General features: G+C 47.3%; 9 protein-coding genes across 9 annotated transcripts; all 9 read left to right on the top strand. All coding sequences in view use genetic code 12, as the record gives it.

The window, feature by feature from the left end:
* Nucleotides 1-833: 833 nt before the first annotated feature.
* CXQ85_003616 (uncharacterized protein) lies at nucleotides 834-1,269 on the top strand (the record flags this gene model as incomplete). Its single annotated transcript, XM_025487250.1, has 2 exons — nucleotides 834-976; nucleotides 1,062-1,269. 2 exons carry the CDS (start codon nucleotides 834-836, stop codon nucleotides 1,267-1,269), a joined length of 351 nt encoding a protein of 116 aa, XP_025340698.1.
* Nucleotides 1,270-2,719: 1,450 nt separating this feature from the next.
* ASH1 (DNA-binding transcription repressor) lies at nucleotides 2,720-4,054 on the top strand (the record flags this gene model as incomplete). Its single annotated transcript, XM_025487249.1, has 1 exon — nucleotides 2,720-4,054. The coding sequence occupies one exon, from the start codon at nucleotides 2,720-2,722 to the stop codon at nucleotides 4,052-4,054; it is 1,335 nt and encodes a 444-aa protein (XP_025340697.1).
* A 1,323-nt stretch (nucleotides 4,055-5,377) lies between these two features.
* CXQ85_003614 (ubiquitin domain-containing protein DSK2) lies at nucleotides 5,378-6,463 on the top strand (the record flags this gene model as incomplete). Its single annotated transcript, XM_025487248.1, has 1 exon — nucleotides 5,378-6,463. The coding sequence occupies one exon, from the start codon at nucleotides 5,378-5,380 to the stop codon at nucleotides 6,461-6,463; it is 1,086 nt and encodes a 361-aa protein (XP_025340696.1).
* Nucleotides 6,464-6,612: 149 nt separating this feature from the next.
* CXQ85_003613 (uncharacterized protein) lies at nucleotides 6,613-8,592 on the top strand (the record flags this gene model as incomplete). Its single annotated transcript, XM_025487247.1, has 1 exon — nucleotides 6,613-8,592. One exon carries the CDS (start codon nucleotides 6,613-6,615, stop codon nucleotides 8,590-8,592), a length of 1,980 nt encoding a protein of 659 aa, XP_025340695.1.
* Nucleotides 8,593-9,250: 658 nt separating this feature from the next.
* Nucleotides 9,251-11,746, top strand: CXQ85_003612 (protein serine/threonine phosphatase; the record flags this gene model as incomplete). Its single annotated transcript, XM_025487246.1, has 1 exon — nucleotides 9,251-11,746. One exon carries the CDS (start codon nucleotides 9,251-9,253, stop codon nucleotides 11,744-11,746), a length of 2,496 nt encoding a protein of 831 aa, XP_025340694.1.
* Nucleotides 11,747-12,520: 774 nt separating this feature from the next.
* CXQ85_003611 (uncharacterized protein) lies at nucleotides 12,521-13,837 on the top strand (the record flags this gene model as incomplete). The annotated part of the gene is made up of 1 exon (XM_025487245.1): nucleotides 12,521-13,837. The coding sequence occupies one exon, from the start codon at nucleotides 12,521-12,523 to the stop codon at nucleotides 13,835-13,837; it is 1,317 nt and encodes a 438-aa protein (XP_025340693.1).
* A 1,667-nt stretch (nucleotides 13,838-15,504) lies between these two features.
* CXQ85_003610 (E3 ubiquitin-protein ligase) lies at nucleotides 15,505-17,208 on the top strand (the record flags this gene model as incomplete). Its single annotated transcript, XM_025487244.1, has 1 exon — nucleotides 15,505-17,208. One exon carries the CDS (start codon nucleotides 15,505-15,507, stop codon nucleotides 17,206-17,208), a length of 1,704 nt encoding a protein of 567 aa, XP_025340692.1.
* A 114-nt stretch (nucleotides 17,209-17,322) lies between these two features.
* CXQ85_003609 (phosphoribomutase) lies at nucleotides 17,323-19,203 on the top strand (the record flags this gene model as incomplete). Its single annotated transcript, XM_025487243.1, has 1 exon — nucleotides 17,323-19,203. The coding sequence occupies one exon, from the start codon at nucleotides 17,323-17,325 to the stop codon at nucleotides 19,201-19,203; it is 1,881 nt and encodes a 626-aa protein (XP_025340691.1).
* Nucleotides 19,204-19,682: 479 nt separating this feature from the next.
* On the top strand, nucleotides 19,683-20,915 carry VAN1 (Van1p; the record flags this gene model as incomplete). Its single annotated transcript, XM_025487242.1, has 1 exon — nucleotides 19,683-20,915. The coding sequence occupies one exon, from the start codon at nucleotides 19,683-19,685 to the stop codon at nucleotides 20,913-20,915; it is 1,233 nt and encodes a 410-aa protein (XP_025340690.1).
* Nucleotides 20,916-21,822: the final 907 nt, after the last annotated feature.

The following is a 21,822-nucleotide window of genomic DNA, read 5'->3' as shown; positions in this document are numbered from 1 at the left end:
GCCCAGGCAAGAAGGCCATGAAGAAGACTAATTTGGATTAGTTGGAGAGTGAAGAAGTATTATTAAGGGACTACAGAGGATCTACGTTTGTTGTGAACTGCAACTTGATGGTGGTGGGCTTTCTAATCGATGAAAATAAGCAAACGTCCTGCACACAAGACATCAAGGCTGGATCCGGATACAAGTCAGAAATCAAGAAACACCAAAGAAGGCTCTATAAAAGTGAAATTTGAGCTTTATTGGCATCCAGAGGTCAAGAAATACGTACCCAGAAAACCATCTTTTTTGTGGTTTATTGCGAACCGTTGGACGGACCACAAAGTACTTAGGAGCCTGACCGCAACGGCGCTTGCCTATGCAAAGTCTATGCAAAGTCTATGACAATTTCACAATTTCCTCGTATACTGGAAGTCAAAGTATCTTTTCAGGGGATTGAACTTTGATGTCCTTGGATTTTCAGGTATTGCTCTTCAAGGCATGCCTAACCTCACTGGTGTTATACAAGTCTACTTACTCCCATTCACTGTGGCTGGGGGATATCTTCAGAAGAACTAACATCCACTTGGTCCTTCTGCAATTCCTTCGGTCACTTCACAATACTAGCTGACAGCAGAAGAAATGGTTCTTTATACTTTTATGTCGTCCAAATATGGCAGAGAAGACAAGACACAAACCACTCCACCGAACAAAAAGGGGTTAACTGGGCTAGGTCTAGAAGAGTCTTTACCGTCTACGGCTGGCCCGAACTATCACTAAATTAACAAAAAAAATTAACAGCCTGGAAGGCTTGACGTCATCCATCCTCGGAAGTCCCCTTATCGAAATCCAGCCGCATGACGAAAAATGCACCAAAGAAGATTACACCAATCCTTGTGACAAGCTGTGGCCCAGGTTTATTAGGAACGGCGCCAGGTAACGTCATAGGTAATTTCTGTGGAGCAGCAGCAAAGAACATTCTACTATCGGCCACTAGCACGTTGCGCAGGAACGATAGCAATCAAAGGCCCCCGGTAAATATATAAGGGCAGGGGCTGCTCAATCCCGGGAGGCTACAGATAAAGAAACAAATACTTTATCATGACTAACATTGCTGGAACAGCTAAGGATATTGGTGTGGGCCTCGTAGGTTCCATTGGCGGTAACAAGGTTGCTGACGCCGTGGGCGGTGGCCAGGCCAGCCACATTGTTGGCGGTGTTGCTGGCGGTATTGGTGCCGGTAAGCTCAAAAACAAGGGTGAGCAGAAGGTCGAAGAGAAGAAGAAGGATTAGATTTAGACTTAATATACTGATTCAAGAGTGACTGTGTAGGTAGTTATGGTAAGTGACACAAAGACAAATCAAAACGCCCAGGGATCAACCAGAAAAGTGGCCAAATCGGGAAGAAGCCCATAGCAAGAATATGCCATGGCCTGATTTGAACAATTCCAGAGCGTTTCCGATCCCGTTGGGAAGACATTGCGATAAGTAGCTGTACTGGCTGCAAACGCACTTGAAGCCAGCCCCTTCAGCAACCGTTATCTGAGTTTCTGGAAGCCTAAGTACTAAAAAAGAGAAAAGAATCAAAACCCAAATATAGTATACAATAGAAAGTGTGTACCTTGATTTGATCCCATTGCAAATCTGCAGCTGGCTGGGGAACAAGAAGGGGAAGGGAAGGAAAAGAAAAGGTTGCTGCGGCGGCCCCATAAGGTTTAACTATGACAGGGAAACGAAGTAGGGGCAGAAAGAGGGATGGAAAGAATAAAGGAAGGGAAAGTCTATTTAGAGTTTAGCGTAGTAGAGGGCCAGGAAGACTAGGGAGGGCTTATACCAGGCCTCCAGGCCAATAGGGGTAACCCAATTCCCCAAGTATCCAAGTAACCAAGTGCAAAACGTACAAAACACAAACCTCTACTTCATCTCGTCTATTCAAAGACGTCTTTGTCTCGTGGTCCGTTTTGGAAGACCCCCAGCTCTTTCCATATGGAATGGCTGCAAGCGCAACAGGTCTCACAAACCAGCACAAGCCAGCAAAAAAGCACCCTCAGTTGAGCTGAACCCCCAGTTATTTCAGTCCACACAAAGCAAAAAACAAAAAGAATTAGTCCATTCGAGTCGTAGAAACCCCTAGAATTCAACTATACCCTTCATTTTATTTTTTTCCCACTTTCCATCAACAACCACTGTCACCTCCGTTTCAGCACCCTGGACGGACGCTGCAGCTCGTCAGGCGCACCTTCCACATCGAGCGACCAACTCGCTGAATCGGGCCACGCTCCTAAAAAACATGCGTGTACCCGCATGCCACCTTATATAGCCAGCGCCAGCGCCAGCGCCAGCCGCAAAAGACAAAAAAAAAACTTCCCAGTCCTCATAGTAAGTGGTGATTTGTAGCCAGCAATTGGTCGAGAAACCGGTAATTTAGGAATTCTGACGTTTTTTTGTTGCCTGGCGTTTCCGTTTTTGGTTTTCGGTTTTCGGTTTTTGTCCTTGTGCTGCACTTTTATCCCAATCCGTGCGGGTTCCCCTTGATCTGAGCCTTTGATCTGATTCCCCAGCAGCTTGATTTAAACCGCCCGATCCGCTCTTTTGCATCCATTTTATGAACTTGAAAAAAAAGAACAATTCTGCTTCGTTTTATTATTGATTGTCATTTCATCCTTCGCTTGTCCTTCGCTTAATACCCTCCTTCATCTTCTTCTGGCGTTTGCAGCCAACCGTTCGTTTCTACTACTTCCCTATGAGTCTTGTGAGCCCCATGTTCGATCTGATCAATTACCCAAGGAACCCTTATAATATGCTTAATCTGCTTAAGCTTCGGTCCCTTACGCCGCCTGGCCTCACCCTGACCTACTCAAAGAAACGCTCCCATAGTGACTTGGGCACCGACGCTGACCTGCTGCAAAACCAGCACACTTCTACGAAAAGGTCCAGAACGGCTCCACCTTCGCCACCTTCCGCTCCAGCTACCACTGTTCTCCCCAAAACTGACCTTTTTAAGGCCCCGCTGTCGTCTGCTGTTAGGGTTTCGCTTCCTAGTCTTTCTACTGCCTTGGAGCGCGCTAAGGACCCTATAGTGCCTACGGTGTCGCTTGACTACTTTGACACTTATAAGCCTAACGATGAAAACTGGCGGTACGGTCTTTTGGATTCGATTAGATCCACCAAACCTTCTTTCAGCCTTAACTCGTATAGTTACCTTGAGGCTCACGCTCATAACAACACCACTGACGTGAGACCAATGGCTGCGAAAAACCACCATCAACATACTGCTGCTCCTACTGCTCCTAAGGAACCAGTTAAACTACCGCCTATTAGTGAACTCAGCAGTGGCGTGAAACCACAATTTGACTCTCGCGTCAGTAAGCCTTTGCCTACGTTGGCTGAACGCAAAATCAACTTCCCATATGAGTCTAACTATACGTACCTCAACAAAACGTACATGAACGATGTGGAACGGTACCCAGAGTACTTGGAGTTGGCCCAGTCGCTTATTCAACTTTCCAGGCCTGCTACAGGCGGTTCTAGTTCTTCTGTGAGTGCTGGTGCTGGCGCCAGTTACTACCAGCAGCCTGAATTTAGACCACAACCGCCATTTGCTGCTACTGCTACAGCCACGGCTGCCACGGCTGCTGCTGCCGCTGCTGCTTCATACCAGCCTGTGCCGTTCACTCCAGAAAGCTCATTCACGGAAAACGAACCTTCGTCGCCAAAGAAAAAGCAAAAGACGAAATTCATTCCTATCACGCCGCCTTCAGTTAAGGATAAGTCTAGATCCGAGTTGATGCGGTCGCCGCCCCGTCATGGCCAGCATGTGGCCAGAGTTTGCATTTCTTGTGGTTCAGACCAGTCGCCATGCTGGCGTCCTTCGTGGTCGATCAAGGAAGGCCAGTTGTGTAACTCTTGTGGTCTCAGGTACAAGAAGACGCTGGCACGTTGTTTGAACAAAAAGTGTAAGAAGATTCCTGCCAAGGGCGAGTGGTCCTTGATGCAGACGAAAGGAAAGACTGATTTCGGTGACGAGAAAGCATACAGTTGTTTGGACTGTGGCTGGAAAGTGGAGATCAAACTGTGAGCCAAGCTGCTTTGACGTTCTTGAGGAGGAAACGTTCATTGAGCTTGCCGGACAATCTCTTTTCCAGTTCGCCCTCCCATACTTTGCATTCTGGAGGTTTTTAACTCTCCATCGTTATCGAAGCTCTTTCAGTCATCAGACAATTACATGGCCTCAGACTCAAAGCCTCATAGAGTGCTGAAGTCTACAGACAGCATTGACTCCAACAGATTATACATCTAGGAGCGGCGTCCCAGGTCATTGCCGGCACTAAGCACCTTCTGCTGCCAGCCCAATTTTTTATCATATACAGACGAGTTGCTTTCCATTATGGAAGCTTATTTTAATGGTGTATAGCACCACTTTGCATAGAGAACCGTGTTCTCGAATATTAATGTGTTAATTGTGAGAAATTGTAGTCAAGTTGTAGATGATGATGAATAATTTGGAGAGTAGGCAAAAAGGTTTTTGGTGAAAGTAAGATCCAATTAAGTGTTGGTTCCAGAAGGTGACTTGGACTATTGCAGACATTCAAGCTTCACTAGCAGCCAACAGACGAATGTCCACTGCCCTCCACAACTCAATTGCCTGTCAGACGTTAATACAAACTACAACAAAATATAAGACATTCATGGGTAAGCAATTTTCTGAACATCTGACTACCCATTCCCTTTAACCGTAGTTCAACTGTTACCAGTCCATTCACTACCCAACCTTCTCCATTAACCAACCCCCAAACCAGACCAAATAGCCAACCTTCACTCCCCAGTCCCCAAACCTTATCTTTCTTCTATCAAGCCTCTCTTTAGTCTTCTCCTATTGTAAGCGCCCACTTCCAGGCATCTCCAGCCGAGCTCGCACCACCCACCCACTCCAGCAAGTACCAATCATGTAACAAGTAAAGTATTCTAAAACCAGAAACCATCACTTTCACGTAAAAGCTCTAAATATACCCAGCATCCAAAAACCAATTCATCATAAATTAGCCTCTGCTTCCTTTCCACTGTCCACCTTACTTTCTCCATATCCACCGTTTCGCACCCATTTTGCAACCATTCCTGGTACGCCCCACCTCCACCAGTATCCCCCACTTGCACCACTTCCACACCAAATAACCAAAAAAACGAACCCACCCAAACATCCCCTTAACTATTGTCATCCACGTCAAAAAAACCCTTGCACCGTGCCGCCACCTACCCTTTCCCCCACCATCCCACTGCCACTCCATGGAAGCCAGTGGAAACACCCGCACACCACAATCCCACACTACCTGTTCGTCCTCCTCGCCCTCACTAATCTCCTATCGCCCCAAACCTGCCAATCCACCCTTTTCCCTCATAAGCAATGTCTGAGCAAATCACCATCCACGTGAAGTCTTCTGGTGATAAGAAGTACGAGGTTTCGGTCGAGACCTCGGCCCTGATTGCAGACTTGAAGGCGATTATCTCCACCCATGCTGATGTTCCTCCAGAGCGCCAACGTTTGATTTATAGTGGTAAGGTGCTTAAGGATGAGGAGACGGTGGCTTCGTATAAGATCCAGAATGGGCATGCTGTTCATATGGTGAAGCTGTCGGCTCCAAAACCTGCTGCTGCCTCTAGTACTGGTGCAAGCACTGGTACCTCTGATCTGGCTGAAAGGTCCACTTCTCCTCAGGGCCAAAACGTTCCTTCCAACATTGCCGCTGGCCAGGGCTCATTCAATCCATTGGCTGACTTGACGGGCGCCCGTTACGCTGGCTACACTCAGCTTCCTTCGGCGTCGATGTTCGGTCCTGACGGTGGCATGGGCCAGTTGCCTGACTCAGACAGAATGTCTGAAATGATGAGCAGCCCGATGTTCCAGGAGCAGATGAATGCGTTGTTGCTGGACCCACAGATGTTGGACTTCATGATTAACCAGAACCCACAATTGCGTGCCATGGGACCCCAGGTCCGCTCCATGCTACAATCGCCCATGTTCAGAGAAATGATCAGCAACCCGGAAACCATGCGTAGCATGATGAACCTCCGGAACATGCAAGGTGCCGCTGGTGGAGCCGGTGGCGACGCTGCTCTGGCTTTCCCTGCGCCTGGAGCTAACCCTACTGTTGGAGAAGAAGGCGGCCAGAACGCTGGATCTGGCACTGACGCCAATGCATCCGGTGGTGCTGGCGCTGCAAACCCATTTGCATCTCTTTTCCCTAACGGTATGCCTCCAGTTGACCCATTCAGCTTGTTCGGCGGTGCTGGCGCAGGCGCTGGAGGCGCTGGAGCTGGTGGTGCCCCTGCTCCTCGTGACGACAGACCTCCAGAGGAGCGTTACGAGTCCCAGTTGAGACAACTCAACGATATGGGTTTCTTCGATTTCGATCAGAACGTCGCAGCACTTAGAAGAAGCGGCGGTAGCGTACAAGGTGCTATCGAGTACTTGTTGTCTGGTGGACACTAGACATGTTAATATACCAAATACAGGTAAACCAGGAATCTGGAGTAGATAGGGTTTGCAGCAGTAGTAACTAAGTACGGTAGGGTCGTGCGCGACACGAACTATCACCATAATACCATATTCTCAAGTACTCATTACAACAACACCCACAAATGGCTGAATCGCCGAAAAAAGAAGAGCCGACAAATGTCGCTCATAGAACAAGGAATGCCGGACGTCGAGATTCCGTATCGTCTGCTGAAAAAGAGTCCTTTGCCAAAAAGAAGGAAGATAAAGAAAGAGCCAAAGCAATAAGAGAAGGTCTAAAGAGTGACTATGTGGACCCCCTAAAACGCCATTTGGGCCCACTACAAGACCTAGTTGCTCCCCATGGCAACAAAGCTGCATACATTGAACCAATGGACTTCCATCTACGGAAACTCGCTGGTTTGATCGTCACCACACAAAAGTCCAAACCCCAGTTTTCTGAAGAATTCATAGACGAATTGGGCAACTTGGCGTCCGAATACTTGCATAAACTAATATCGCTGCTTCATAAGTACACAGAAGTACAGAGGCACCGCAGACCTGGAATCCATGACCTAGAGTTGAGTTTCCAGATGAACAAGGTTAGTCCCAGCTCGTTGTACCTGGAGTACGAACGGAGCAAAGAATTGCCAGAACAGACTATAAAACATAAAAAGACGCTTGATTCTCAGGCACAGAACCTCCTACAAGACTTTTATGCCGAGGAGTTTAATCTAGAAAAAGACGACCCATCGTCGGTATTCCATGCTAATGACCAGTACGAAGTGGCCTCCTTAATCCCACGTCAGTCCGAAAGGCCATCATATATTCCAGACTATTTTCCTACCCTCCCTCCAGACTATACGTACCAGAATACTGGTAGTTACATGAAGACCATCACCGAATTGAAGCAGATCAAGCTCAAGTTGGTGGAAGAATCCAGACTCAATGAGAGGTCATTGTATAAATTAATTGACCGTGAAGTGCCACAGGAGTCCACGGCAGTGGCGTTGTCGGATGTCGATAGTGACAAGGAGGATATCATGAGTGTATCAGGCGAAGGCAATGCTACAGATGTGGAGACTCCCCAGGAACCAAATGCTGAAACAGCTATGGATGTCGATAAGGGACATAAAGATGGTGAGGCTCCTGAAGAAGGTGATGCTAAACCTGAAGAAACAGCCGCGACTGATGCAACGGCTGATGGTACTGCTGCTGATGTGGTTGACCCTACAGCTACAGTCAAAGAAACACCAGTCAACTCCAAGAGGTTTGATTTCGTGGACTATGCCAACAGACGAAAGTTGGCAAAAGAAAGAGCGGCAAAGAAACTTGCTGCTCACAGAAAGAAAAGAGAGGACGATATATTACTCAGAAGAGAGAAGTTATACTCTCCTTATGCACAGGCGTTCCCTAAGGCAGAAGACAATGCTTTCTATGATCAATTCCTTCAGAAAAGTCTTAAGCGTGTTATTAGAACAACTAGAGACGCTTACCAAAAGAAGAGAGCTAAGATTACTGAGTTATTGGAAGAGAGAGCCAAACTAGAAAAAGAACAGGAGAAGAACAGTGGCTCCTTCGAGTTTGGCTTTGCATTCAACCCTAACGCCAACGTTCTGGATGAAAGTGAGGAGGAGGATGAAGTTGGCGAATTGGACTTCGGTGACGATTTCAAGCTTATAGAGAACCGTACCGATGTCGCTGGCAAGAGACCTTCGAGTGGATCCAGCCTGGCACCTCAGACAGCAACTCAAGATACCGAGGCCCCTGCTGGTGAAGCAGCTGAACAGAAGAAGGACGATGAAGACGTTGTTGACAATATGGCGCCAATTGACCACGAAGATGATGTTGATGACCTTGAAAATGAACTCGATAATGCATTGAACGAGACCGAAAGTAACAACTTGCCTGCGCCTATTCCATTTCCAAATGACATGGATGATTTTGAACTGAGCGACAGCGAGAGTGACGACGATAATAATAACGCTGGCGGCATCAACTTTGGAGATAACGCCAACGCGCCACCACAGACATTCCAGCCATCCACGCTGACCACGTTCGAAATGAATTTCCCACCTGAAGAGGATTCTGAAGAGTCTGAAGAGGATGAAATGGTGGAGGTTTAATGACCAGAAGCAAAGTCAATTGGCCTACAGCGTTGGTTACGCCACTCCCACGAAATGGTTGCAAAAAGCGCAAGCGCCTTCCCACTTCAATCACCTTCCTATGTCAACCTCAATCAGCATACAATGGACAGCCTTTCAAAGGCCAATACTACGAAAGAAAACGAAATCTACGAACCCAAACCGTAGAACCCCATTTATTCACCTCTTTTCCATGCTCTCCACTCTGAAACACTCGCATCCACCTCTACGCTTCAACCACCACCACCTCTTCCCACCACCACTAAAAACCCACCATAACCTCCTCATAAACCACTCCAAACCGCCACAATCTCCACCCTCCTATCCTCCCCCATTGCTTGCTCCATTCACAATGCCTTTGGGGTCTTGGAGGCTCTTCGGGGCAAACACCCGTGCACCCATATACAATAGGATGCATAATAACAAGAAACCCAGCTCAGGCAACTAGCCATTCTGAAAAAACCAATTCCATCCATATCTCCACGGGCCACGTCCCATGAACTATAACTCCCAATTGACAATTCCCATTACCCCTAGTCTATCTGTGATTGCCGCTTTCCCCAAGCTATAATACCCCATCCCACAGATTTGCGACTCCCTCGTTGTTCTACCTTATACTCAACCTTCTCCAACAATAGCCATGACTACGGTCTCCCTACCACCATCGGCGCCTTTCCCAGTCACCGTGACGGCCATTACAGCCAGACCAGGTGAAACCATCTCGAGGTACGCGCCGTTGATCAAATACAGATACTGGGACTACCAGGAAGACCCCAACTCGAAGGAAGAGACCCCGCCTAAGATACGTGTGGAGAGGATCGGGTCGTTTGAGAGTCCTATTGAGGGTGAAATTACTGAGGTTGCTGTTGACGTTGGCGAAGAAATTACCCATAGTGGCGTGATCTTGTGTTCAATCCAGGAACCGTGTACTCATGATGTTCAGTACGGTGGGCTCTGCGCCTTGTGTGGTAAGGCAGTGGAAGACGAGAAGGATTACACAGGGTACAACTATGAAGATAGAGCGACCATTGCCATGTCTCACGATAACACTGGGCTTCGAATAAGTTACGATGAGGCGACGAAGATTGAGCATAATGCTACGGAACGGTTGGCCAAGGAGAAGAAACTTATTTTGGTGGTCGACTTGGACCAGACAGTTATCCATGCCACCGTGGATCCGACCGTGGGCGAATGGCAGAAAGATCCTCAGAACCCTAATTACCCGTTTGTCAAGGATGTGCAGTCGTTTTGTCTTGAAGAAGAGCCCATGGTGCCTCCAGGCTGGATGGGCCCTAGACCAGCGCCTACAAAGTGCTGGTACTATGTGAAATTACGTCCTGGCTTGAAGGAATTTTTGGCGAACGTTGCCGAACGCTATGAGCTTCATATCTATACCATGGCCACACGAAATTATGCTTTGGCCATTGCATCGATCATTGACCCTAAGGGCATTTATTTTGGCGACCGTATTTTGAGTAGAGACGAAAGTGGCTCTTTGACGCATAAAAACCTTAAGAGACTTTTCCCGGTTGATCAGTCAATGGTGGTGATTATTGATGATAGAGGTGACGTCTGGCAATGGGACCCTAATCTTATCAAGGTGGTTCCATATGATTTTTTCGTCGGCATCGGCGATATTAATTCCAGTTTCTTGCCTAAAAAGAACGGTCAGCTTGTTGGACCAACAAAGAAAAGAAAAAGTCTCGCCCGTCTTGAAGAAGCCATGGGTGATGATGATACATCTGCAAATAAACCAGTGGAAGTTGACGAGCGTCTTACGCAAAATTCTACCCAAGAAAGCGATAGTATGGACGATGGAAGTGAAAGCGAGCCCGAAAGCAGCCAGCCTCCAGAACAGGAAAAAGACCAAACGACAGACAATACCAAAAACGGCCTGGAAAGCTCCGCTTCACCTCCATCTGGATCGTCTTCTCCTTCTGACGACTCCGCTGAATCTGATTCCCATGAGTCTGACTCTGAAAGCTCTTCACCAGTTGACCGTATGGTTGATCTTGCCGGTGGAGAGAACAATAAAAACTTGCTTCTTGAACAGCTGATAACACGGACCCAAAACCTCGAACAGCAACAGCACGATAGGCCGTTGGCCAAACTTCAAGATAAAATGGACCGCATTGCCCATGACCACGAGGACAGTTCTGTCTCCAGCAAAGATGAAGAGGAGGAGCATATTTTGTATGATGACGATGCTGAACTCATAACATTGGAGAAAGCTTTGAATTACATCCACGACCAGTACTATAAGTCATACGATATCTTCAAGAAAAACCAGGCCCTTGAGCGCCCTGATCTTACAACAATAATACCGAGACTTAAACTTGATTGTTTGAATGGCATTGTTGTCTTACTTTCAGGTATTCTACCGTTGGGTATGAATATGAACAACGCCGACATCGTTATCTGGTGCCGCCAGTTTGGCATGAAGGTTGTGAATGAAGTGTACCCTGAAGTCACTCATGTTGTCTGTAGAGACCCCAACGCTTCATACATGAAGACTGGTCTCACTCTCAAGGTAAGAATCGCTAAGAAGACAGTGCCAGATGTGAAGGTGGTTAACCCTGACTGGCTTTTTGCGTGCTTGAGTCTGTGGAAAAAGGTTGAAGAGAGAGACTACTTGATCGAGCTTCCGGATCAGGACTGGTATGTCTCCGAGAACGATGTCACAAAGTACCAGACCGCTCTAGGCTCTCAGCAAGAAAGAGAAGAAGCACGCTCAGCCGCAGCCGAAAATAGACCACGGCAAGGGTCCCTTTCATCGATTGATGACTACGACTTTAGCGAGGCTAATGCTGAGGTTGACGATTTCTTGGCTGGCATAAGTGATGATGATGAAGACGGAGAGGATTACGAGGCTGAGGGGGACGAAAGGCTGGGCGAAGATGATTCAGCGGTTAACGGCAGCGGAGGCGCAGGGGTCTCGTTCGTTAAAAGTCTTTATTCGAACAAGCGCAAGGCACCGGAAGACGAAGAAGACGAAGAAGACAGTGCAGAAGAAGACGCAAGTGATAACTACAGCAACGGTGACTACAAGAGGCAAAAGATCGAGGCGCATGAGGGAGACAACATTGATGAGCTTGAAAAAGAGCTTCTTGATGAGCTTGACAATCTCGATGAATAAGTGTTGATCAAGACATTTCAAAGACACCAAGAATTCCAGACAATGGGGGGCACGCCAGGAACCAAGGAAATCCCAAGGGTTCACTTTTCGTCCCGGATATAACAAAAGCCCAAAATCAAATGCACTAAAGCCTATCGGTCCCGCAATACCCCTGATCCGGCCTCATTCACAGATGGAGGCTTAAAACGGTGTATCGGTCCATTTTACCCCATCATCAACCGTCCTTCTTGATTTGCGCAAACTTCTATTTTTGATCTAAGTCGCACTCCCATGTCAACACGCTCGCACCCAGCCAGCCCCCGCTGACCAGCAAAGAAGACTGATTTCTGCGCGGCACAAAACCAAAGTCGAGAAATTTCGCCAGATGGGCACATCATGGCAACGAATTTAGCTTTTGATGGGCGTTTTTTGTGGCTCCTTTGGCAACCGAACGAAAAGAGGAATAAACTACGAGGGAAGAAAAAGAAAGGAAAAAAGTGCAAATTCGTAAACCCTATTGGTACCTTTTCCAATTTGCAACCACTGAAGTTGCGCTGATCACTTCCAAGCGAGATGACGCTATGGATTATTCATTTGGCTTTTATTTCTTCCTACCTACCGCGCCACGCCTCTGCCCCCCAGGCAGAAAAGCTCACTAAATCTTTGTTTTTTTAACGCTCGCTGCGTTAAGGTTTTGTGTACAGGCAATTATGCAAGCTTGACCCAGCAGCGTTTATATAAGATGGCTTCTGTTTGCTGTGAATTTTTGTTGTTTCCCATATTCTTCGTTCATCAATGTTTTTCCGGTTGTTGGTGCTATTCTTTACTATCTCGGCTGTCACGCTTACCCCGTGGGCTATCGTGGGTTCTTACAAGAACGCCAGCCATCTTACTAATAACTATTTGATTGGAGTTCAGGTCACAGGGCTTGATGTGGGTGCACTTTTCGCTGGAAACCAGAAGAGAGATGCTGTTGTGAACCTTCCGTTGGACAACAAGTTCGTGGACGCTGTGCCAACGCCTACCACTACTGAACGTGCTTACACTACTTCTTTTGAGAAGAAAGACTTGGCTGATGATATCCAGTCGCTTGTGGGCGGCTTGGGAACCGAAGTGAGTTCTGCTATTGACGGCATTGACTTGGATAAGCTTACTGCCGACGCTGCTTCTGCTACTTCTCAGATCGCTGACGCAATCGACACCGACGCTATTATCAGTGACATTGGTCAATTGGCCTCCAGCGTCAACCTTCCAGACGCCGTTGCTACCTTGGCTGAGGGTCTTGCTAATGGCCTCAGCATTGAACAGGCCGTTTCCAACTTAGAGTACCACGATTTGGGTTTCGCTGACTACTACAGTATCAGTTACTGGGGCTACTGCAGAGGTTACATGAGAAGTCTCAATAATTCCGACGACCTCATTTCAAACTTGGGTGATTTCGGTAAGAATTTCAACCAGGATAAAGTGAACTACGTGTGGTGCAGTCTGCCAGTCGCTGGTTATAAGTTCGATCCTTTGGAGCTTGTCAAGCGTGAGATGAGCAATGCTGTTAGAGACGAAATCGATGGTGTCAATGGTCTTCCCCTGGGTATCTCCGGTACGCTTAAAGCCCAGTTGATTGCCCTTATCGCGTCGGTCGACTATGAAACGCTTAACCTTCCTGGTGAGTTGCAAGATATGTTAGGTTTGCTTAACAACATCACCACCGCTGGTTTGGCTATGTTGATCGCAGGAGCCGGTTTGGGATTCATTTCCTTGATCTTCCAGCTTGTAGGCTTGGTCTCGTCTCCTCGCAATAGCTGTCTTTCGTGTTTGAACTACATTCTCATGTTGCTTTTCTTCCTCTGCATCCTTCTTGGTGCTGGTTTGACTACTGGTGTCTACATGTTCGCGAGAAAAGAAGTCAACAACCACATTGACGAGTTCGGCTTGAAGTCGTACTTGTCCATTCAATACTATGCGTTTGCTTGGTCTGCCATGGCTGCTTCCTTCATGGCAGTCGTGCTTGCAGCTCTCGGATACTGCTGCGGCTGTTTCCACGGCAATGGCAAGAGAAAGTACAAAAGGGTTGACGAGCCAAACATGGCCTACGACCATAAAGGCTACCAGTAAGGGTAGCGATATTTTCTACAGGGTTCAGCGGCGGTCGCTGTTTGATTTAATTTATGCGGCATGATATTTCAATAACAAAGTGTAGAGTAGTCATCTTTAACTAAAAATTAGAGCATCGCCAGTTTGGAATCTTTGCATAAGTCAAACAAACAGTCATCGAGGCATGTTTCGCAGCCATTTAGCAACTTTCAGATACTTCCACAAAAGCGAACGTCGATGCGGTCCAGGCTCAGTTGTCGAAAAAAATGGCTCAACAAAGCGATGAATAGCAATAAAACAAGCCTAACAAGTAACGTAAAGTGTTCTTTTAGTGTCTTCTTTCATGCATAAGCCGTATTGGTGAAGCCTCAGCAAGCTCAGCCATTTGCAGCCATTTCTTGGAGGCGTAGGCAGCATTAGAGTTTGGCAATTTACGTCGCTGGCGTGGTGGCTTTTGTGGAACATGATGGACGTGGACTGGGAAGAGCAGAGGGAAATGTCTGGGAAAAGGTCTGTGAAGTGGGAGGTGAAGGGTTGGTGAAGACGTAATGGAATGTATGTTTAGGTAGACAAACGAAGGTAAAGGTATTAAGTTGAACGTTTGGATAAAGTAAGAGTGAGATGGAAAGCTGGAACTTGTAGGGGTTTCTATGGGCTGATTGTGTGTTTACTTGCGGGTAGCTATTTACTGTGGTGATGTAGTACATAAGCACGTTAAACGTCAACACCATCACACAAAGCTACGGCGGATTGCTTGATTGGGAATGGGAATAAATGGAATTTTTTATTGGAGAGAAAGTAAGTTATTAAACATATTGAACTTCAATGGATACTCCAGGCAACTTGGGTTTATGAGGGTAGCTATACTGGTTAACAGTATATGTGGTTCACTACTGGATAACAGTATCTTTAACCTGGTAGGCAGCTACAGGTATGAATGTAAAAATATTCAAAAATCGGCCGTGAGCCCCCAAGTTTTTAAAAAAATGCTAGGCTTTCAAAATAGCAGAAGATAATACTGGCCAGTATATCAGTAACAGAGGATATCCAGACTAACAGACGATATCCAAACTATCACACAGATCACCAAGAATCGTCAAAGTAAAGATAATAAAGTCAAAGCTTTGGAAGCAATTACTACGTAACATCTTTACCCCTTTTACTTGCTTAGACCAAACGCTCCCACTAAAATGCCGATGTATCTGTAGCTTCCACAGAGCGCCCACCACACACTATCTCCCTCTATCTACTAGTACCATTCACCCATTTCCTCTACCAGTAAACCTCTCCCACCCTTCCTGCCAAACACCAAACCACATCAGCCTCCTATCCAAACCACCACTTCACCCCACCCTCCCATCTTCCTTCTTCCCTTCTCTTCCTTCTTCTGGCAACTCTCATCCATAGTATACTACCGCATTGTCCACCACTTCTCTCCATTTGCAGCCACCAGCCAACCTCACTTCCCCTTCGAAATTTCCCAAACCAAGCACATCATTGGATTCCATATCTTCCAAGCATTCCCCTTCAGCCACCCAAAACCTTTAAATAACCCACCCTACTTCCCAACTACCCTCCCCTTCCATCTCCTCTGACGTCCATTGGGGTGCGCAAAAACACATCTTCGCACTGGAAAACTCCATCGCTCAATCTACCCTCTAATCAACACATCCCTCCACATTCCCATCATGCTCTGCTCTTTGTCGGGCGAAGAGGCCCAGGAGCCCGTGGTGTCGCCCAAGAGCGGATGCATATTTGAAAAAAGACTCATTGAGTCGTATATTTCGACCACAGGGAAGGATCCTGTTTCGGAGGAGAGTTTGGCAGTGGAAGAACTCATCGGTGTGAAAAGTAAGGATCCGGTGATAGTGCCGCCTAAACCAGCGGCGTTCAACTCGATACCGACCATGTTGGCGGCGTTCCAGAACGAATGGGACGCTTTGGTGCTTGAAACGTTTACGTTGAGGAAAGAGCTTCATAATACCAAGCAAGAGCTCAGTGCTTCGTTGTACCAGTACGACGCGGCTGTAAGAGTTGCTGGAAAGGCTTTGAAGGAGAGAGACGAGGCTCGGGAAGCACTTGCCGAGCTTTCAAAGACATTTGCTTCGTCAGATAAGGAGAATGGCATGGAAGTGGATGAAAAAGCCGATACCGGACTGGCGCCTCTGGAGGAAGCTCCAGCGGTGGAGAAATCCGAATCGATAGAAACCTCAGGCTCGACTAGTGGAGACTTGGAGTCCAGAATCGAGCCTGTGGACACTTATAGAGACAGTCAACTGGGAAGTCCACGGGACGACGACTCAGAGGGCCTGAGAGAGCTTCAGAGAGAACGCAACACTGCCCCTAGATCAGACGCTGAACTCGAAGACGAGTCTGCTACGGTGCCCATGCCGGCAGACCACGCCCAGGATATCTTGGCAGGCCAGGAACGTTTGTTTGGAATTCACAAGAACCTCCGACTTACCGTGCCAGGCGCAGTTTCTGGGAAATTCGAGGTCCACTACGAAGTGGAACCACACAATTTGTCACCCCGTGTTCGGAATTACATCGCTGTAAGCGGACACGGCCACATCGCCATCTACGACGAAACTTCCATCTACCTTCACCCTGAAGGTAAACATATAAGGAAGAAATCAAGAATCAACTGTGTTGGCTTCACAGGCAGCTCACTCCAACTAGTGATCTCCTGCGCCAACAGTTTGCTCTACGTTTATACCATGAGAGGGGCCACAGAAAGAGCCATCCGTCACAGACAAGGAGAAATATACTGGATCATGCCTCATCCCTGTGTGCCAATGACTATTGGTGTCAACAGAGACAGATGGGTTGTGTTCAACAGCAACAGGGAAATCCACAACCCTGGTTTCATACTTACAAGAATATGTGCCGAAGCACTTCACGTTGACGGAAGACTACTAGCCCTAGGCACCTATGCGGGCCAGATTGTCATTTTCGATATCGTCAACAACGAAAAAGTCGCCAGTATCAACACAAGATACAACCGAGTGACCAAAATTGAATTCGCCTTCAACGGGTACTGGCTCTTTGCAGCCTCATACAACGACAGCACCAAGGGATCAGTGCAATTGTTTGATCTTCGTAAGAACACTCTTTTGCATGAATTCCCATACGACGGCAAGACCGAGTTCTCGATCGACCGGTCGTCGCTGGTCCTCGCCACCATCGTGAAAGGCACCAAACACGTCAACATCAGTATCTACAACAAAAAAGAGAAGAAATGGTCCGTGGACCATAAACAGGTAACCTTACCTGAACCGCTCATCCAGGTGGAACGCAGCGGCAACGTCAATGTCCCGTTCCAATCTTACAAACCCACATTTGCCGGGTTGAGCAAAACCGCTCTTTACCACTTCACGGTCGAATCGCTCTAGAAAACCGTGTGTATCATTATAAACCAATGTATAGTAGTAGTATATGGTTGCGAAATAAAATCACCAGGTGCGCATCGCGAGTTGAACTCTGGGGAAGTTACCAGACACCAACAGATGTACAACGACGAACAAAAGCACCAAATCGACCAATTGGTCTCTCAGTGGTTACAAGTGGACCCTAATGAGGTATCCAGACAAGAAATCCAGACCTTGCAAGCCCAAAACGACTACCTGACATTGGACAGTAAGTTATCCAAGAGAATCGCTTTCGGTACAGCCGGACTCCGTTCTTCCATGGAGCTGGGTTTTGCCCATATGAACGATGTCACCATTTTACAGGCATCCCAAGGTTTAGTGGCATACTTGGTTTCCACTTTGGAAGGCGCCCCTGGGTCTATCGTGATCGGATACGACCATAGGTTCCATTCTCAGAGGTATGCAGAGATCACAGCCAGTGTAGCCTTGGCCAGAGGGTTTACTGTTTATTACTTGGGCACCGCCAACAGCCTTTCCGATGAGTCTGATCCAGATTCGAACCCGAAAGACGACAAACTGTATGTGCATACTCCAATGGTGCCCTTTGGTATCGACTACTACCAGGCATCAGCAGGTGTGATGGTGACTGCTTCCCACAACCCAGCCAAGGATAACGGGTACAAGGTTTACTACGGCAACGGGTGCCAGATCATCCCACCGCACGACGCCGGCATTGCCAAAAGCATAGATGAAAACTTAGACCCCTGGTTGGACCGCGGCGTATGGAACGTCAAGGGTAACTTTGCCAAGGGATTGGAAGAGAAAAATTTGGTGCTTATAAAGGACGAACTTACACAGAAGTACGTCAGTGCTGTCAGGGACCAGCTTATCCAGAACAAGAGTATTTCGTATGACTTTGTCTATACGCCCATGCATGGCGTTGGGCTTGAAATTTTGTCTAAAATTTTCCAACAGTTTGAAGCCAAGCAGTCAGCCGTGGACGTTGTGCCTGAACAAGCTGTTCCTGACGCTAAGTTTCCTTCTGTACCATTTCCTAATCCCGAGGAGAAAGGCGCTTTAGACTTGGCAATTGCTCGCGCAGAGGCGCAGGGTTTCTCGTTGGTGGTGGCCAGCGACCCTGACGCCGACAGATTCAGTGTTGCTATAAGAAGAAGAGAAAGTGGAGATTGGCAGCAGCTTACTGGAAATGAGATTGGAATCTTGTTTGCAGCGTTTGTGGTGGAGGAGCTCACCAGTGCTGATGACTTGCATAAGACATGGCTTCTTAACTCAACGGTTTCGTCTCAGCTCTTGAGGTCTTTGGCAGAAAAGGCTGGTTGTCATTTCCAGGATACGTTGACGGGGTTCAAGTGGATTGGCAACAAAGCCATTGACCTTAAGAAGGAGGGGAATTTAGTGCCATTTGGATATGAAGAAGCTATTGGGTACATGTTCGGTGTGGTCAACGACAAGGATGGTATTTCAGCCGCTGTGATGTGGCTCCAGCTTTACGAAGCGTGGTTTAGCAATGGCAAACAAGACCCGATTGACAAGTTGGAGAAAATTTACCAAAAGTACGGCTGGTTCAAGGAATGCAACGGGTACTACAAGCTTGACGATGTACTGAAGACACCCAGAATTTTCAACGAAACCATCCGCAAGCTGTACCCATCCAACGAGCATTACCCCCAAACGCTTGGAAAATTCAAAGTCGTCGAATGGCGTGACCTTACTATCGGCTACGAGCTGGTCACCGCCAACAACGTCCCCATTCTTCCCCTGGACCCTCTGTCCCAGATGATTACTGCCATTTTGCAACCACAGGACGCCACAAACAATGCAGAACAGGTGCGTTTCACCTGCCGAGGCTCTGGCACCGAACCCAAACTCAAAGTGTACATTGAAGGCCGTTCAAACCAAAGTGAAGAATCTGCCATAAAATTGGCCAGAGCCTGCTGGGACACCCTTAGAGACGAATGGTTCAAGCCTAAAGAGAATGGTATCCAAGAGGTGGTGTAAGGGTGCACACAGTCTACAGTCTACAGTGGTGGATAAAAATGGATATATTCATTCCCTCTGGTGTTTTTTTTATTGTTGCGCACCAATTTTTGGCACTGCACACAGACCGCCGACATCTACTGTCTGCCACTGTTTCTGTGAAGTTTTCGGTTGTTTTGCGTGGTTTCCCTTAGTTCGACTTGTCCCCTTGAGTGCCACTCCCCCAACTGCTTCCTACCACCTCAAGCACAAATCTCACTCAAGGCTGCGTCCTAATAATTGCCCACAATGGTTTTCAAGGATAAAGCTTCGGACCTCCCAATGTACGTTTCTTCACTAGCCCCCCTTTAGTCGTGTTCCACCTACTAACTGCCAGATATAACAACCGGTTTCGTCCCAGACGACCCTCCAAGGGCATGCTTCGAGGTCTTCTTATTGGCGCCATGGCCCTACTATTGGTGTGGGGGCTTCTCCATAGAAGCCTGGGGTTCAATCCGTCCATGCTGGAAAAAGCTGTCCTTACCGAGGACTATGATCTATATACGGTGACCAAGGATGGTGTTCAGAAAGCCGAGCCGGAAGACGCGGCCAGCACTGCCGAGGCAGAACAAATCTATAAAGACACTGTTCATATTCACGACTTGAATAACTACCAAGGCACTCCTGCCGGTGAATCTGCCAATGAGGTGGTACTATTCTTGATGCCCCTTAGAAACGCCGAGCACGTCTTGCCCATGGCTTTCCAGAACATCATGAACTTGACCTACGACCATTCGTTGGTTGACATTGCATTTTTGGTTTCTGACTGCTCTCCTGGCGACACCACGTTGGAATCCGTGTTCAAGTACTCTGTTTCTTTGCAGAATGGCACTTTGGCCGACGAGCTTCTAGCAGCAGAGAGAGATAAACGTAATGACGCCGTGAGAGGCACAAACGACTTGTACGAGAATTACATGGACCAAGCTTATATGGAGAATGTTCGCAAAGCGTACAACTCGCCCGAAACATGGCACAAGGGCTACAGAACGCCATTTAGATCTGTTTCCATCTACGTGAAAGATTTCGGTCAGGTGATTGGCCAGGGCTTCAGTGATAGACATGCAGTTAAAGTGCAAGGTATTAGAAGAAAGTTGATGGGCCGGGCTAGAAATTGGCTCACGGCCAGTGCATTGAAACCACATCATTCGTGGGTTTACTGGAGAGACGTGGATATTGAAACATGCCCTGGTTCTGTGATTCAGGACTTGATGAAATTCGACTATGACGTTATGGTGCCAAACATTTGGAGACCATTGCCCGGCTTTTTGGGTAATGAACAGGCGTACGATCTTAATTCGTGGGTCGAATCAGAACCTGCTCTAGAACTAGCGAAGAAACTTGACGAGGACGATGTTATAGTCGAAGGGTACGCCGAGTATCCGACATGGCGAGTGCATTTGGCATACATTCGAGACGCAAACGGAGATCCAAACGAAGTTCTTGATTTGGATGGTGTAGGAGGAGTTTCCATTCTCGCCAAGGCCAAGATTTTCAGGCAGGGCGTCCATTTCCCGGCCTTTACGTTTTTGAACCACGCAGAAACTGAGGCGTTTGGCAAGATGGCCAAGAAGATGGGATTCAGAGTTGGAGGGTTGCCCCACTACACTATCTGGCATATTTACGAGCCCAGTGAAGACGACCTTAAGAAGATCGCAACCATGGAGAGGCAAAAGAGGCGTCAGAAGAACACCTAGAAGGTGTAAGGTTCCCCCTTATGGTGGAAAAATCATTGTCATCATCCAGCATCTAGTGTAATAATACAATAGCAAGAAACATCAAAAAAAAAGAATAACATTCTCAGTAGGAAGGCAGGTGTTTTAATCTATGTGAGCTCTTATAGAGTCACTCAGAGATTGTTCACATCCATGTTGTTCATCATAAAATGTTGAATATTCTGCTGAGGGAGTCGAACCCTCGCCTGGTGGTAACGCTAGGTTAACCGGCTAGTCCAACGCAAAAGAAAATCATAGGATATATCGCACCCGGTTGTGTAGTAATGCATATTGGGAAAGCCTTAGAAATGGGTATTTTTGATGATTTAGACATGGAAAGTGGTTTTGGGGGTTTTTTGTGGAGCGTTTAAATTAGCCAAATCGGCCGGGATCTCGAGATATTTCAATTTTCGTTTTTCGACTTGTTTTGGTCGATTTCTGGCGACTCTGTTTATCCCAGTGGATGCAAAACCACCAGTGAACAGACGTCCATATATTGTCGGTAAATGGATGAAGAATCCAACTAACGGCATTTCAGTACATTACCTGAAACTCCCAATCCACAATTGACCTATTTATAGTTTCAAAACACAAAAAAAAGACCACTTTTCGTGGATCTAACGCACCCTCGTCTGTGTCACCTCCACTTCCCCAAGTCTCCATCCTCCACATCCCAAAACCACCAAGTCTCCAAATCCCCAAAACACTCTTCGTCCAAACCCATTTTTCTTTTAATTCACCACGTTCATCCTTCCCTTCCCCACTCTCGTAACTCACCACCACTTCTGGGCTGATCTGCCTGGTTTGTTTACCAAGGAATGTTTTTCGCAGCCATTCTGCCTCCACTCAGCAGCACCTCCAGTGACGTGAACCCCCAGCCAAAAAGCCA

This window comes from Candidozyma haemuli (genome assembly GCF_002926055.2).
Source record: "Candidozyma haemuli strain B11899 chromosome Unknown E_2014730914, whole genome shotgun sequence".
NCBI classification, from domain to species: Eukaryota; Fungi; Ascomycota; class Pichiomycetes; order Serinales; family Metschnikowiaceae; genus Candidozyma; species Candidozyma haemuli.
Note: the sequence above shows the minus strand (reverse complement) of the source record. Positions and strands in the feature narration are given on the sequence as shown.